General features: G+C 38.7%; 1 protein-coding gene across 10 annotated transcripts in view; it reads right to left on the bottom strand.

The window, feature by feature from the left end:
* Positions 1–5,133: 5,133 nt before the first annotated feature.
* LOC100153359 (ATP-binding cassette sub-family C member 4-like) overlaps positions 5,134–14,368 on the bottom strand; it is a 188,577-nt gene continuing 179,342 nt past the window's right edge. For all 10 annotated transcript variants that reach the window (XM_084982131.1, XM_084982126.1, XM_084982133.1 and 7 more), the window contains one exon: positions 5,134–7,656. Coding sequence is in view for 4 of the 10 variants with exons in the window: in XM_084982133.1 (XP_084838259.1) it covers positions 7,618–7,656 (39 nt within the window). In the remaining 6 variants the exon portion in view is untranslated. The remainder of the gene's footprint in view (positions 7,657–14,368) is intronic.

Below are 14,368 nucleotides of genomic sequence, written 5' to 3'. Positions count from 1 at the left end.
TTCCTTTCTAAAGGAATCTGCATTTCTGTTCATATCCTCTCTTACTTTCTTCAGTATTTTCACTATCTCCCTTTTGAACTCAAAGTGTGTCAGACTGCAGAGGTCTGTTTCATTGTTGACTGCTTTAGGTGAATTCTCCTGTTGCTTTAACTAGGAATGTTTTCTGAGCTTCATTGTGCTTGTGTTTTTCTTTTTCTGTGAATTTGGGGAAGCCAAACTGTACTTTGGCACAGTCCAGGGCAGGCCGGCAGGGCAGCTCCATGCAGGCTGGTGCCTGGAGTGTGGCCGGCTGGCAGGTCAGCTTCCCGAGGGCAAGGGGTCTGGTCCATGGCAGATGGCATGTGGCTTCTGGTGGGGGGGGTGGGGTGTGCCAGGAATGTTCCATTCTCTGCAAGCCAGCAGGCAAGTACACTTGCTGTGCAAAGAGTTTTCTATGGTGGCCCACTCCTCCCCCTCTCCCCTTCCCAACAATGGCACCTTGTCTCTTCTGTGGGTCCAGACTTTCTCCCAGGTTCCCTCTGCTGTGGCTTTCCACACTCCAGGCCTTAGTGTACCACTCCCCCAGCCCCCAATGCACTGCCCCCTAGTCCCTTAGGCTTTCTCTTCACTGCCAACCCCAGCCCACTCCACTCCCAGGGACTGACCTCTGAAGCCTAAGTCTCAGTGCCCAGCCCCCACCTTACCATCTCAGGCTGTGGTGTCTGTGCCAGTGGTTCAGATGATCTGTGCATCTCTCACTCTGCTTTTTGGTTCTCAGATCTGCTGCTGCACTTTTCTTGGCATTTTGGAGGTCTCTCCGACTTGGCTGATATTTCCCTTGGTTTGGTGCCTTCCTAGGTATCCCTGTGGGTTCCCTTTCTCCTTCACAGCTCTCTCACAGTCATGCGAGTCCCATCCTGATTCATTTTCTCTTTTTCTTTTGTTCTACCCAGTTATGTCAAGAGTTTCTAGCCCTTTTTGGAGGTTTAAGTTCTTCTGCCAGCTCAGTTGATGTTCTGTGTGAGTCATTTTACATGTAGATGTGTTTTTTTAAATGTGTTTGTGGGAGAGGGTAAGCATGTCCTCTTACTCTTCTGCCATCTTGCCTCCTCTGTTTATCTTTTTCAAGATTTCTTTGGGTCTCTTGTGTTTCCATATAAATTTAAACTTTTCTGTTGTAGTTCTATGAAAAACATCATTGGTAATTTGATAGTGATTGCACTGAATCTGTAGATTCCCTTGGGCAGTATAGTCATTTTGACAGTATTGATTTCTCCAGTCCAAGAGCATGGTAGAGCTTTACACCTGTTTGTGTCATGTTTGATTTCCTTCATCATTATCCTAGAGTTTTCAGAGTGTACAGGTTTTGCCTCTTCAAGTAGGTTTATTTCTAGGTATTTCATTCTTTTTGTTGTGATGGTGTGGTCATTTCCTTAATTTCTCTTTCTGATCTTTCATTATTAGTATATATGAATGCAAGAGATTTCTGTGTATTAATTTTGTATCCTGAAACTTGACTGAAACTTGACCTGAAACTTGACATTAATGAACTGATAGTTTTATGGTAGCATCTTTAGGATTTTCTATGTATGGTATCATGTCATCTGCAAACAGTGACAGTTTTACTTCTTTGTTTCAAATTTGGGTTCTTCTTCTTCTCTGCTTTCCATGTCTAGGACTTGCAAAAACTATGCTGAATAAAAGTGGTTAGAGTGGATGTCCTTGTCTTGTTCCTGATCTTAGGAGGAATTCTTTCAGCTTTCCACTATTGAGAATGATGTTAGCTGTGGGTTTGTCATGTATGGCCTTTATTATGTTGAGGTAGGTAGGTTCTCTCTATGCTCACTTTCTGGAGAGTTTTTTAATAAAAAAAAATGGGCATTGAATTATGTTAAAAGCTTTTTCTGCATCTATTGAGATGACCAAATGGTTTTTATTCTTCACCTTGTTTATGTGCTATATCACACTATTGATTTGCAGCTATTGATAAATCCTTGCATCCCTGGGATAAATCCCACTTGATTATAGTGTATGATCCTTTCAGTGTATTGCTGGAATTGGTTTGTTGATATTTTGCTGCAGATTTTTCCATGTTCATCAGTGATATGGACCTATAATTTTCTTTTTTTATGGTATCTTTATTTTGGTATGAAGGTGATGGTGGCCTAACAGAATGAGCTTGGGAGTATTCCTTCCTCTGTACTTATCTGGAAGAGTTTCGGAAGGATAGATGTTAACTTGTCTCTAAATGTTTGATTGAATTCACCTGGAAGCCATCTGGTCCTGGACTTTTGCTTTGTGGAAGTTTTAAAAATCACAGCTTCAGTACTTTTCGATGGCTACTCATATTTTCCATTACTTCCTTGTTCAGTCTTGGAAAGTTCTACCTTTGTAAGAAGTTGTCCATTTTATTGGCATATAGTTGCTTGTGGTAGTCTCTTATGATCCTTTGCATTTCTGTGGTGCCAGTTCTAACTTCCTTTTTATTTCTAATTTTATTGATTTGAACCCTCTCTCTTTTTTTCTTGATGAGTCTGGCTAAATGTTTATCAATATTCTTGACCTTTTCCAAGAGCCAGCTTTTATTTTCCCTGATCAGCTGTGATTTCAGCCCCATCTCTGCATGTTCACAACCCACAGGGGGCCACCCCTGAGGCGTCAGGAGCACAGGAGCCTATCTAGGCAGGAGGGTCTCTACGGGGCACTGGGCCAGCTCCCAGGAGAGAAGGGTGGGGCCTGTCATTGATATTTTTAGAGTATGGGCCAATTGTTTTGTAGAATGTCACTTTGGGTTGTCAATTTGATTTAGGCTATGCCTTTTTCTTCTTTGGGGGCAGCAGCAAGAATACCATAGAAATGATATTGTCATCATCACCTCACACAATCAAGAGCCAAGGGTGCTGGTTGCTCCATTATTAGTAAAGTTAACTCTGGTCACTTGGTAAGGGTGCTGCCAGCCAGAATTTTCCACTTTAAAGATACAATTCCTCCCTTATTAACTAATTAATCAGAGAAGATACTTCCAGTCTATGAAAATTCCCTATCTTCCCTTACCTTTCAAATGTCCACTCTATATTCATTTATAAGCCAATATTGAATTTTATATGAATTACTTATGATGATGATGGCTGCCATATGTACATTTTCTGCCAATCGTTCTACATTTGTTGGTGTTCTACTGCAAAAAAAGAACTTTCCTGTCTTATTAGAGTCAGTATAAATTGGATGGATTTTAAAAATTGTGTTATAAAATGGAAAATTTTAAAATCCTCAGTCTCCTCTTCAATTACTTATACCACTTCAAATATGATATAAGCTCCTTCTCACAGAGACTCTTTTAAGAATATTTGTCTAGATAGTCTGCAAAATTTTAAAAATGTTTCTCATGTAAAATTAAATATGATTATCTTTTGGATCAAACACTCTTTTGGAATCCCCAAAGCTTCCATCTAGTGGGATGGATAATTGTGAGTGGGCTTGTTTTATGAGATGCTTGCTAAGTGAAAGACGGTGTTTTGTCAGAACCATCCAATGTAGGCTTTCTGTAAAACATTCTCAGTGTATCTAAGTGGTGATCTTAGTTCTTCTTGAAAAATCATATAATCCCAATTTGACCCCCAAAGATGAGTTTTGAGCATAGATGGAGGTGTTACAGGCTGGGACATGTTATTCCTTCTATTAATATTATTTTTGGTTCTAAATTCAAATACATATATATTTCTCTTTGGTTTTTCAGTACACATGCTGCTGTTTTAGTTTATGGAAAAAAATGATTTTTTCTTAGAACATTTGATATAAAAAGAAAAAGCGACTTAAAAATTCATATTCTTTCAGTTTTTACAAGACAATCAACAGCTTAGACATAAAACCTTTTTAAAAACTTTTTAATGCTATTAAAATATTGCTAATACATAACAGGACTTTTTGAAAGCCTATGTGGTCTAATTTTAAATGTAAATATAATTGTAACAATTATTAAAAAGGGTAGTGCTGAGAGCTAATCATATATCAGTATTGTTATAAAGCAGGGATTCTCAACTATCTGGGATTAAGAATCAGTTTAATGTTATGTTTTCAGCCCATTGCACATATTCAGCAGTCCCACTGTGCATGGCTAGTGTGCAACTCAACCACATACACCTCCCCTGCAAGTGCAACACTCAGCCCAGTCTCTGGGCTGTTCAAGATCCCACCCATCCTGAGTGTGGATATCACAGCCATGTCAGATGGCTACACATTTCTAGCCTTAATATTCCTGTACTTATCTCTAACCTAGTTACAAATAGTTCATGGACCAGCACTAGCCCATAGACCTTAACATGAGTGTCACTGTCTAAATTTTACAGCAGCCCTTTGAGAAACATACTATCCTCATCTCAGCTTTCAGACAAAGAAACTGAAGCCCAGTAGGCTTCCCAACCTTAAGAGCACACAATTAGCAGGAAAAAAACTTGTATCCAAAACCAGGCAGTTTCCAGAGGAGCCAGTGTTTGACCCTGGAAGGCTGTTGCCAGACCTTGTGCTCTTCCCTATCTGTTTTATTTTACCTGTATATGAAGGAAGAACAGTTTAGTTTAGGCCATCAGGTGAGGACCTCCTAAAATACACCTTCTACAGTCTGCAAACCTACCTTCATCTTGTTCTTCTCTCTTGATAACTAAGAATCACCAAGGTCAATGATTCCATCCATTGTTTCTTTGCATGTTCTTGGTCCATCCATCACCATAACAAAAAAACTATTCAAGGACAGGAATTATAGTCATTTTCCATATGAAGAGGCTGAGATTCAGAAGTTGAGACACTTAACCAAGCATGTAACGAAGGCTACATGGCTCAGGGTGACCATAGCCCATTTTGTCAAGGATGGTGCCAGTTTTTTGCCCTGGCACCTTGGTTGGTTATCCTTTCATTCTCAAGTCTTCTACTTTGAAGAATACATTCTTTGGCACCCACATTCCTAGTGAGAGGCAGACCAAGAACTGGCAAGCAGATATGTGTGACTGACTCCAAAACCAGGGTTCACTATTTCAAAATTATAAAGTTTAGAAGGAGGGTCATCATTCATTCATTCAGCAAACATTTACTGAGCACTCCCCATGACAGACATTGTGCTGAAAGATGTAATTAAAAGTTAATAGGGCACAGTTCCAAGTCTTTAGAAGCTCATGGTTTATTGACAAAACAGACCACCCAAGAATGAATACTCATAGTTAGGGCAGGCTACATAATTTACAGGACTCAGTGCAAAATGGAAAAAGCAGGGTCCCTTGTTTAAAAAATAAGTGTCTAAAGATGGCTAAAATAGGACATTAACCAAGTATGGTTCATTTTAACAAATGAGAGGTGTTGAGGGCATTACAGCAACACGAGTTACCTAGGATGATGACTGATGGCTTCCTGAAGAGCTGAAAACTGGGCTGACCCCAGAGAATGAGGGTTTCTCCCCTACGTGGACCTGCTCCTTTATTTTCAGACCACAGGGTATTTAGGAGAAACATTTAATCATTTTGACTTACAGCAGTCACCAAGAGCATCCCTCCACAGTACATACACCTTAACCATCTACCTCTGTAGCTGTGACACATAGGTGGGAGACATGGACACGTGCCATTCAGACCTTCCTGCAAGGACTTGTTGTCCAGCTGTTGGAAGTGCTGCCAATGGGCAACCTTAAACCACCAGCCCTTCTGCAGGCCACATACATGCAATGACCCATCAGGTGGAGGTATAAAGGCCTGGCCACTGGACATGTCAGGAAACCCTGAGGGGCCACCTTCATCCAGAGACCCCATGGGGTCAGCTAAGGTTGTCTGGGCAGCAGTCCTGCTTGATCTTTCCCTCTACCCTATCATGTTTCTTCCCTCTTGACTCCACAAATGTTGAACCCAAGGGTACCCCTAATACTCATCCCAATATTAATCTCCACCTGAATTTGTACCCCAGAGAACCAACCAGCAACATGTATCCAAAAAAAAAAAGATTCCAGTGCTCAGATTTTCATTTGAAAATCACTGGTTATGCACATACTTACAACATTTTAAAAAGCCCAAAAAGAATACAAAAAGATAAAAACAGGACTTTGTGTGTGAATGCAGTTACCTTTGGTTTAAAATGCAATCTAATGTTCTCTGACCAAAGTGAAACTTACATATTAGTAACAAAACAATTATGTTGAACCATATGAACTGCCATTTTTATAGGTTAAAAAAAGGTTTAATATTAGCATATTCACAAGGTTTAATCTAACAAGAAAATGCCATTAACCTCTGAAGTTTAGAGAACATTACACTTAGGAATAGCTCATGGGTAAAAGATACAGGTAAGTTAGAAAATGGCTATTATTATGGTTACTTATCAGTGCTAAGAACCAAAACTTGCAGGTTGCTGCTAAAGTGCTACTTAGGGAAAAAAGTAGGCTTTATAATTAAGTTAAAAATTAATCTAAGTTTCTGTTTTTAAAAAGTAGAGGGGAAAAAAATCCTAAAATGAAGAACAGATGAAGGAAAGAAATAATATGAACTAGAAAAAAAAAACAGAAGGATAAATTAAGCAGGAAAATTAATAGGAAAAAGTCCTGTAAGATTATTCAAGAAAAAAGGTCAAAGAAAATTAAAAAGGAAAAAAAACACACCTACAAATGTTGAAGAAATTAAACATATAAGATACTGTAAATGACTTTATGCCAGTCACACTTAAAACTTGTAGGAAACAGATCAATTCCTAGAGAATGAAACTTAAAAATGACTTTGTAGCAATAACTGAATAGTTCTAAAAGAACTACCAAAAATGAACTAGAGGGTGATGGTTGCCCAACACTGGGAATGTGATTAATGGCACTGAATTGTATGTTTAAAATGGTTATGATTGTAAATTTTGTGGTATATGTGTTTACAATAAAATATGCAAAACAATCCCTCCATCTAGATGATCATATACATGTCTGTCCTTCATTATCAAATCCCCTAGAAGGGCTACGTTGTGAGAATCATATTTTCTCTTCCTTTTCTTTTAGAACAGAATTAAATGTTGTCCTTCTGTATTTTAACCATATAGCTTTCATTTTGGAGGGGTGAACAGCTTTCCTATAATACCACTTAAAGTATACATATTTTTCCTATTAGTATTTCTCTGTACTATTTCAACCAGAAAGAAGTCTTGGGGAGAGTAACGGATCCCAGTTATGTTAAAGGAGGTGGTCAGACAACATGGCAGCTTCACACAGTCTTCCAGTAAACAGAGTCCCTGATATAACTGGAAAGTGGCACGTAATCTGTAGAGCAGCAAAAAATAAGTGACAACTCTGTCCTATACCTTAGAAAATGAGCTGCATCTCTGGAGTCTCTTGTGGCACAAAACCTAGGAGAAAGCTTTTATTGGTGATCCACACCACTGATTTGGATAAGAAGAAAATTCTATAATATATAAATAAAAATATAAATCATTTCATAGGAGCAGGAAATCAACGGGTGAAGATGGAGAAAAAATAAAAAAAACATGTAAATATTTGTTGTTGGTGTAAAAAAGAAGTACAACATAGTTTTTGCAGTGCAGAATAGACTTGACCTTATGGTAGAATCACAGCGCTGGCTCAAAATTGTTAAGGCGGAGGGCTGTCCCCTGGAAGTGTTCATAACTTGTTCACGTGCTCCCTGTGAAAAATCTGTCTCTGAAGTATGCCTGAGGGAAAAACAAAAACAACATATTTACAAGTACTCCTCCCTAAGACAATGCATTTCTTTGTCCACATCTTCATGGAAGTAAATTACATCAATAGTGGTGGCACAATTTTTAAAAAACCAGGGATGTATTTATTCTATGGAGGAAGTAACCCCATTATAACCCTCAGAGGGGATGGGCTTAGTGCCAAACAACCTGGAGAGGCACTTTAGTTCTGATCATTCTAATTCACAGCTAAGTACATTAAACTGAGAAGCAAAATCATCTTACAGACTTAAAACTTGTAGATAGGAATTCCCTCTGTGGCTCAGCAGGTTAAGGATCTGGCATTGTTTCTGTAGCAGTGCAAGCTTAATCCCTGTCTCAGTACAATGGGTTAAAGATCTTGCATTGCTGCAGATATGGTGTAGGCTGCAGCTGCAGCTCACTTTGAACTCTGGTCTGGGAACTTCCATGTGCTGCAGGTGTGGCCAAAAGCAAAACCAAAAAACCCTGGAGATAAAAACAAGGTGACAGAAAGTCTGGGAAATCCTTCCTCTGAATGAGAGTTTCTCATTTTCATACATCAAATGAGCACAACAGATTTGCATCTTAATATCCAAATATAGGTTGTAACCCTGTATTTTATGAACTCTGACAAGCACTGAAATGCTGATGTATATGTATGAAGTATCCTGGTGTTTAGTTTGTGCAGCAAAGCAATTATAGGGCCTATAGACATGTGATCTGTGGATAAGTGGGTCACAAGAATGAAAAGAGAATCAAAGGTTTTAACAAGGAGGAAGAAGGATCAAGATGGCAGGAGTAAGATGTGGCAGTGACCTTCTTGCACAATCACATCAAAAAAACCCATCTACATGTAGAACAATTCAAATAGAACACATCTACTGAATGTAGACAGAAGACCTTAAATCTCCGAAAAGTCATGAACCCCTCCACATAACTGGGTAGAACAAAAGTGGGGAAACAAGAGAGAATGGAATAAGGATAGGACTAGCATTCCTGAGAGAGAGCTGTTAAAGAGGAAGAAAACCCACACGCTGGGAAGCCACCTAACCAATGAGGAGATGAGCTAAGATGGAGGGACCTCAAAGTCATGGAGAAAAGCACTGCAGCTGGACTAAAGAATGCAGGGCAGAGTGAGAGCCGTACAGACCATCTGCACCACAGTCTGAGATGCTGAGTGGGGGCTGGGCGCTGAGACTCAGGCTCCAGAGGTCAGTTCTGGAGAAGGGACTAGGGTTGGCTGTGTGGAGACAGCCTGAGGGGCTAGGGAACAGTGTGACACAGCCAAGGGAACCAGGGAGGAGGTCTGGGCCTGCAGAGAAGCAAGTCACCACTGTTGGGGAGGACAAGAGGAGGTGGGGTGGACTGCCATAGGACTATCTTTCCTTGCACACACGTGGACTCTCAGAGGGCAAGGCTATGGGTGGTGAGGCACCTTTTGTGAGGGCTATGGAGGGCTGGGCACCTCTTGTTCAGGTTAAGGTCAGTGGGGGGTCTAAAAGTGATGAGCATCTTTTGTGTGGTCTACAAGCATCAGGGGAAAACCAGCACAGTCATCTCAGACACCAGAGATGGGGGTGGTCCACCCCCACTAGAGATCCATAAGCAGGGACCACCAGTGGCCCCAGTCATCTCAGAGGTTGGCAAAGAGGAGGGCACTGCAACTGAGCACCACCCGTTGTTGCTCTTATTCCTCTGAGAATACACCCACTCCAATGCTGCCATTGCTAAACTCTCCAGGCACTGCCCACACCTGCCTGAAGATCACTGTCACTTCTCAGGGCCCTGCAACTAGGTGCAGCCTGTGCCACCTTCTCACAGGTCCTTTGCCACTGTGAATGCCCAGCAACCAGGCAATGGCTATTGCACTGCCCATTGCCTCTATATCCCTGGAAACAGGTACAGCACCCTAAATATAAATAGTAAGCCCTCACAAAATACCCGGGGGCACTCCTGCATATAAGTAGCCTCCAAAGACTACAGTAGTTTGTTTTCCTAAACTCACAGAATAAGAAAAATATAAGCAAAATGAAGAAGCTCAGGAACCATTCCCAGCTGAAGGAACAGAACTCATCTGAAGGAGCAAAAAATGGAACAGAACACATCTGAAGGAGCAAAAAATGAAACAGAACTCTGTAGTCTTCCAGACACTGATCTCAAAAAGAAAACAGTGAAAATAGTGAAGAAATTAAGAGCAAATATGAAGGAATTAAGAGCAGATATGAACTATAATACAGATTACTTTAGAAAGGAACTAGAACGTATGAGGAGCCAAGAAAAAGTAGAAAATTCATTTGCAGCGATGCAAGCTGAGTTAAAGGCATTGAAGAGCAGAATGAATAAGGCAGAAGAAGAAATAAGTGGAAGACATAATAATGGACATCATCCAATCAGGATAGCAGACAGAAAACACTAGAAAAAAACACAAAAGCAACATAAGAGATCTATGGGATAATAAGAAGCAGGACAATCTAATAAGCATAATAGGGATTCCAGAAAAGAAAAAAGAGGATTGAACATATATTTGAATAAATTATGGCTGAAAACTTTCCAATTATGGCTGAAACAGATATCAAGATATAGGAAGCACAGAGGGCCCCAAACAAGTTCAACCCAAACAAGTTCAACCCAAACTGGCCCAATCCAAGACATATTATAATAAAATGGCAAGAGTTAAAGAGAGGATTCTAAAGGCAGAAAGAGAAAAACAAAGAGTTAGTTATAAGAGAACCCCCATAAGGCTATCAGCTGATTTCCCTACAGAAACACTATGGGCCAGAAGGGAGAGGAAAGATACATTCAAAGTTCTAAGAGGGAAAAGTCTGAAGCCTAGAATACTCTACCCAACAATAACATCATTTAAAATAGAAGGAGAAATAAAGAATTTCTCTAACAAAAACTAAAAGAGTACAGAAATACTAAACCCATTCTAAAACAAATACTGAAAGGGGTCCTCTAAATAAAAAAGAAATAAGATATAGGATGGAGGAAATCACAATTGTAAAGCAATAACCGAAATAAGCCAGTATATAGATTTAAAAGGGAAGGAAAACTATTTGTAAAAGTGATGATAAACACAAGGAACAGCAAAAGGACACACATAAAGATGTTAAAAAAAAAAGGGACATCAAAATCATAAAATGTGGGGAAGGAAAGTAAGAAAATCTATTTTTTTCTAGAATATGTTGGCGCCTATATGATTATCAGGCTATAGCAAGTAGGTATAGAAAGGGGTTAACATACTTGAAAAACAGGGCAATAACAATTCAAAACCAAACATTACATTCACAAAAACTAAAAAAAAAAGAGGACACAGGCATAAAATAAAAGGAAATTGCCCAACCAAAAAAGGAAAGGAACAAAGGAGAAACAGAGAATCAACTGGAAAACAAGGTCTAAAATGGCAATAAATACATATTTATCAATAATTACCTTAAATGTCAAAGGACTGAATGCTCTAATCAAAAGACAGAGAGTGGCAGATTGGATAATAAAAAAAGAGCCTACTAACAAAAAACAAAAAGACAAAAAAAAAAAAAAAAAAAAAAGAGCCTACCATATGCTTGTCTATAAGAGACTCACCTTAGGGCAAGGGACACATATAAACAAAGTGAGGGGATGGAAAATGAATTTCAGGCAAATGGAAAAGACAGGGAAGCAGGAGTTGCAATACTCACATCAGACAAAATAGACTTTAAAATGAAGCACATGAAGAAAGACACTATGTAATGATAAAAGGATCCATTCAAGAAGAGAATATTACAATCGTCAATATATATGACCCTAATATAGAAGCACCCAAATATATACAAAAAATACTTAAAAGGAGAAATTAATGGGAATAATAGTAGGAGACTTTACCACCCCACTCACATAAATGGACAGATCCTCTAGACAGAGAACCAATAAGGCAACAGAGATCCTACATGACACAATAGAAAACTTAACACTTAATTGACATTTTCAGGACATTACATCCAAAAAAAAATCAGAATATACATTCTTTTCAAGTGCACAAAGAACATTCTCAAGGACTGACCACGTACTGGGGCACAAAACTAACCTCAACAAATTTAAGGGTATAGAAATTATTTCAGGTATCTTCTATGACCATGATGGCATGAAATTAGAAATCAACTACAGGCAAAGAAATGAGGGAAAAAACTGACTACGTGGAGACAAAACAACATGCTACTAAAAAATCAATGGGTCAATGAGGAAATAAAAAGGGAAATTAAAAAAATACCTCAAGACAAATGATAACGAAAACATAACCGTTCAAAACCTATGGATTTCTGCAAAAGGAGTGCCTAGAGGGAAGTTCATAGCAATACAGGCCTTCCTCAGAAAATACGAAAAATCTCAAATCAACAACTTAACCTGCCACCTAAAAAAGAATTAGGAAAAGAAGAACCAAAAAAACCTACAGTCAGCAGAAAGAAAGAAATCAATAAAATAGAGATTCAAAAAATAATAGAAAAAATCAATCAAATCAAGAGCTGGTGCTTTGAAAGGGAAAACAAAAATTGACAAACCTCAGGCCAGACTCACCAAGAAAAGGAAAGAACTCAGACAAATAAGAAATGAAGGAGAAATCTCAGTGGATACCACAGACATACAAAAAACCATAAGAGAATATTATGAACAATAACATGCCAACAAATTTGAAAACCTAGAAGAAATGGACAACTTTCTAAAGACATAATGTCTGCCAAAACGGAATCAAGAAGAAATAGATCAATTGAACAAACCAATCATGAGAAATGAAACTGGATATGTAATAAAAAAAACACTCCCTACAAACAAAAGTCCCAGACCAGATGGCTTCACAGCAAATTCTACTAAACATAGAAAGAACTTATACCCATCCTTCTTAAACTTTTCCAAAAGGTTGAAGAAGAAGGATCACTTCTAAGGATATTCTGTGAAGCCACCATCACCCTAATAGTAAAACCGTACAAAAATACTACCAAAAAAGAAAAAAAAAAGTTTTTTTTCTTTATTTTTAGGGCCATATCCATGGCATATGGAAGTTCCCAGGCTAGGGGTCAAATCGGAGCTACAACTGCCAACCTATGCTACAGCCACAGGATCTGAGCTGCCTCTGTGACTTACACCACAGGTCACGGCAATGCCAGATCCTTAACCCACTGAGCAAGGCCAGGGACTGAACTCACAATCCCATGGTTACTATTTGGATTCATTTCCACTGTGTCACTCCCAAAAAAGAAAATTATAGGCCAATGTATTTGATAAATATAGACGCAAAAATTCTCAACAAAATTTTATCCAAATGAATCCAGCAATGTATAAAAAAGATCTTACACCACAACCAAGTGGGATTCATCCCAAGTCCACAAGAGTGGTTCCACATACACAAATCAATCAACATCATACACTACATTATGAAAGGAAAAGTCAAAAGCCACACGATCATCTCAATAGATGTAGAATTGACAAAATCCAAATCTATTCATGATAAAAAAAAAAAACTCTTACCAAGTAGGTATAGCGGTAACAAACCATAACATAATAAAAGCCAGTTATGACAAACACACAGCAAATATAATAATACTCAATGGAGAAGAACAGAAAGCCTTCCCACCAATATCTGGAACAAGACAAGGATGCCCACTCTCACCACTTTTATTCAACATAGTAATGGAAGTCCTAGCAACAGCAATCAGACAAATAAAAGAAATAAAATGTATCCAAATAGGAAGAGAAGAGGTAAAATTGTCACTCTATGTAGATGACATGATACTATATGTAGAGAACCCTAAGGACTCTACACAAAAACTACTTGAACTGATCAACAAATTCAGCAAAGAAGCAGGATATAAGATTAGCATTCAGAAATCAGTCACATTTATGTATACTAACAATGAAGTATTAGAAAAGGAATATAGGAGTTTCCATTGTGGCTTAGTGGTTAATGAACCCGATTAATATCCTTGAGGATGTGGTTTCGATCCTTGGTCTTGCTCAGTGCGTCAGGGATCTGGTGTTGCCGTGAGCTGTGGTGTAGGATGCACATGCAGCTCAGAGCCTGCATTGCTGTGGCTGTGGTGTAGGCTGGCAGCTGTAGCCCTGATTTGACCCTTAGCCTAGGACCCTCCATGTGCCATGGGTATAGCCCTAAAAAGACAAAAGAAAGGAATATAAAAATATAATACCTTTTAAAATATAACCCCCAAAAATCAAATACCTAGGAATAAACCTGACCAAGGAGGTGAAAAACTTACATGCTGAGAACTATAAAACATTAATCAGGGAAATTAAAGAGGATTCAAAGAAATGGAAAGATATTCCATGTTCCTGAATTGGAGGAATTAATATCCTTAAAATAGCCATACTGCCCAAATCAAGCTATAGATTCAGTGTGATATGTATCAAAATACCCATGACATTTTTTACAGAACTAGAACAAACAACCCCAAAACTACAGTCATCAAGACAGTGTGGTACTGATACCAAAATAGACATACAGACCAATAGAACAGAACAGAGACCCCAGAAATGAACCCAGACACCTATGGTTAATTAATTTTCAACAAAGGAGGCAAGAATATAAAATGGAAAAAAGACAGTCTTTTCAGCAAGTGGTGTCAGGAAAACTGGAAAACTGCACATAAATCAGTAAAACTAGAACACACCCTCAAAGCATGCATAAAAATAAACTCAAAATGGCTTAAAGAGTTAAACA

Source organism: Sus scrofa, chromosome 11, assembly GCF_054392235.1.
Source record: "Sus scrofa isolate SSC_HxYL_T2T_F1_AM1 chromosome 11, Sscrofa_HxYL_maternal_Yorkshire_Landrace_v2.0, whole genome shotgun sequence".
Lineage (NCBI taxonomy): Eukaryota > Metazoa > Chordata > Mammalia > Artiodactyla > Suidae > Sus > Sus scrofa.
The sequence above is the reverse complement of the archived record's forward strand: the minus strand, read 5'-3'. Positions and strand labels throughout refer to the sequence as shown.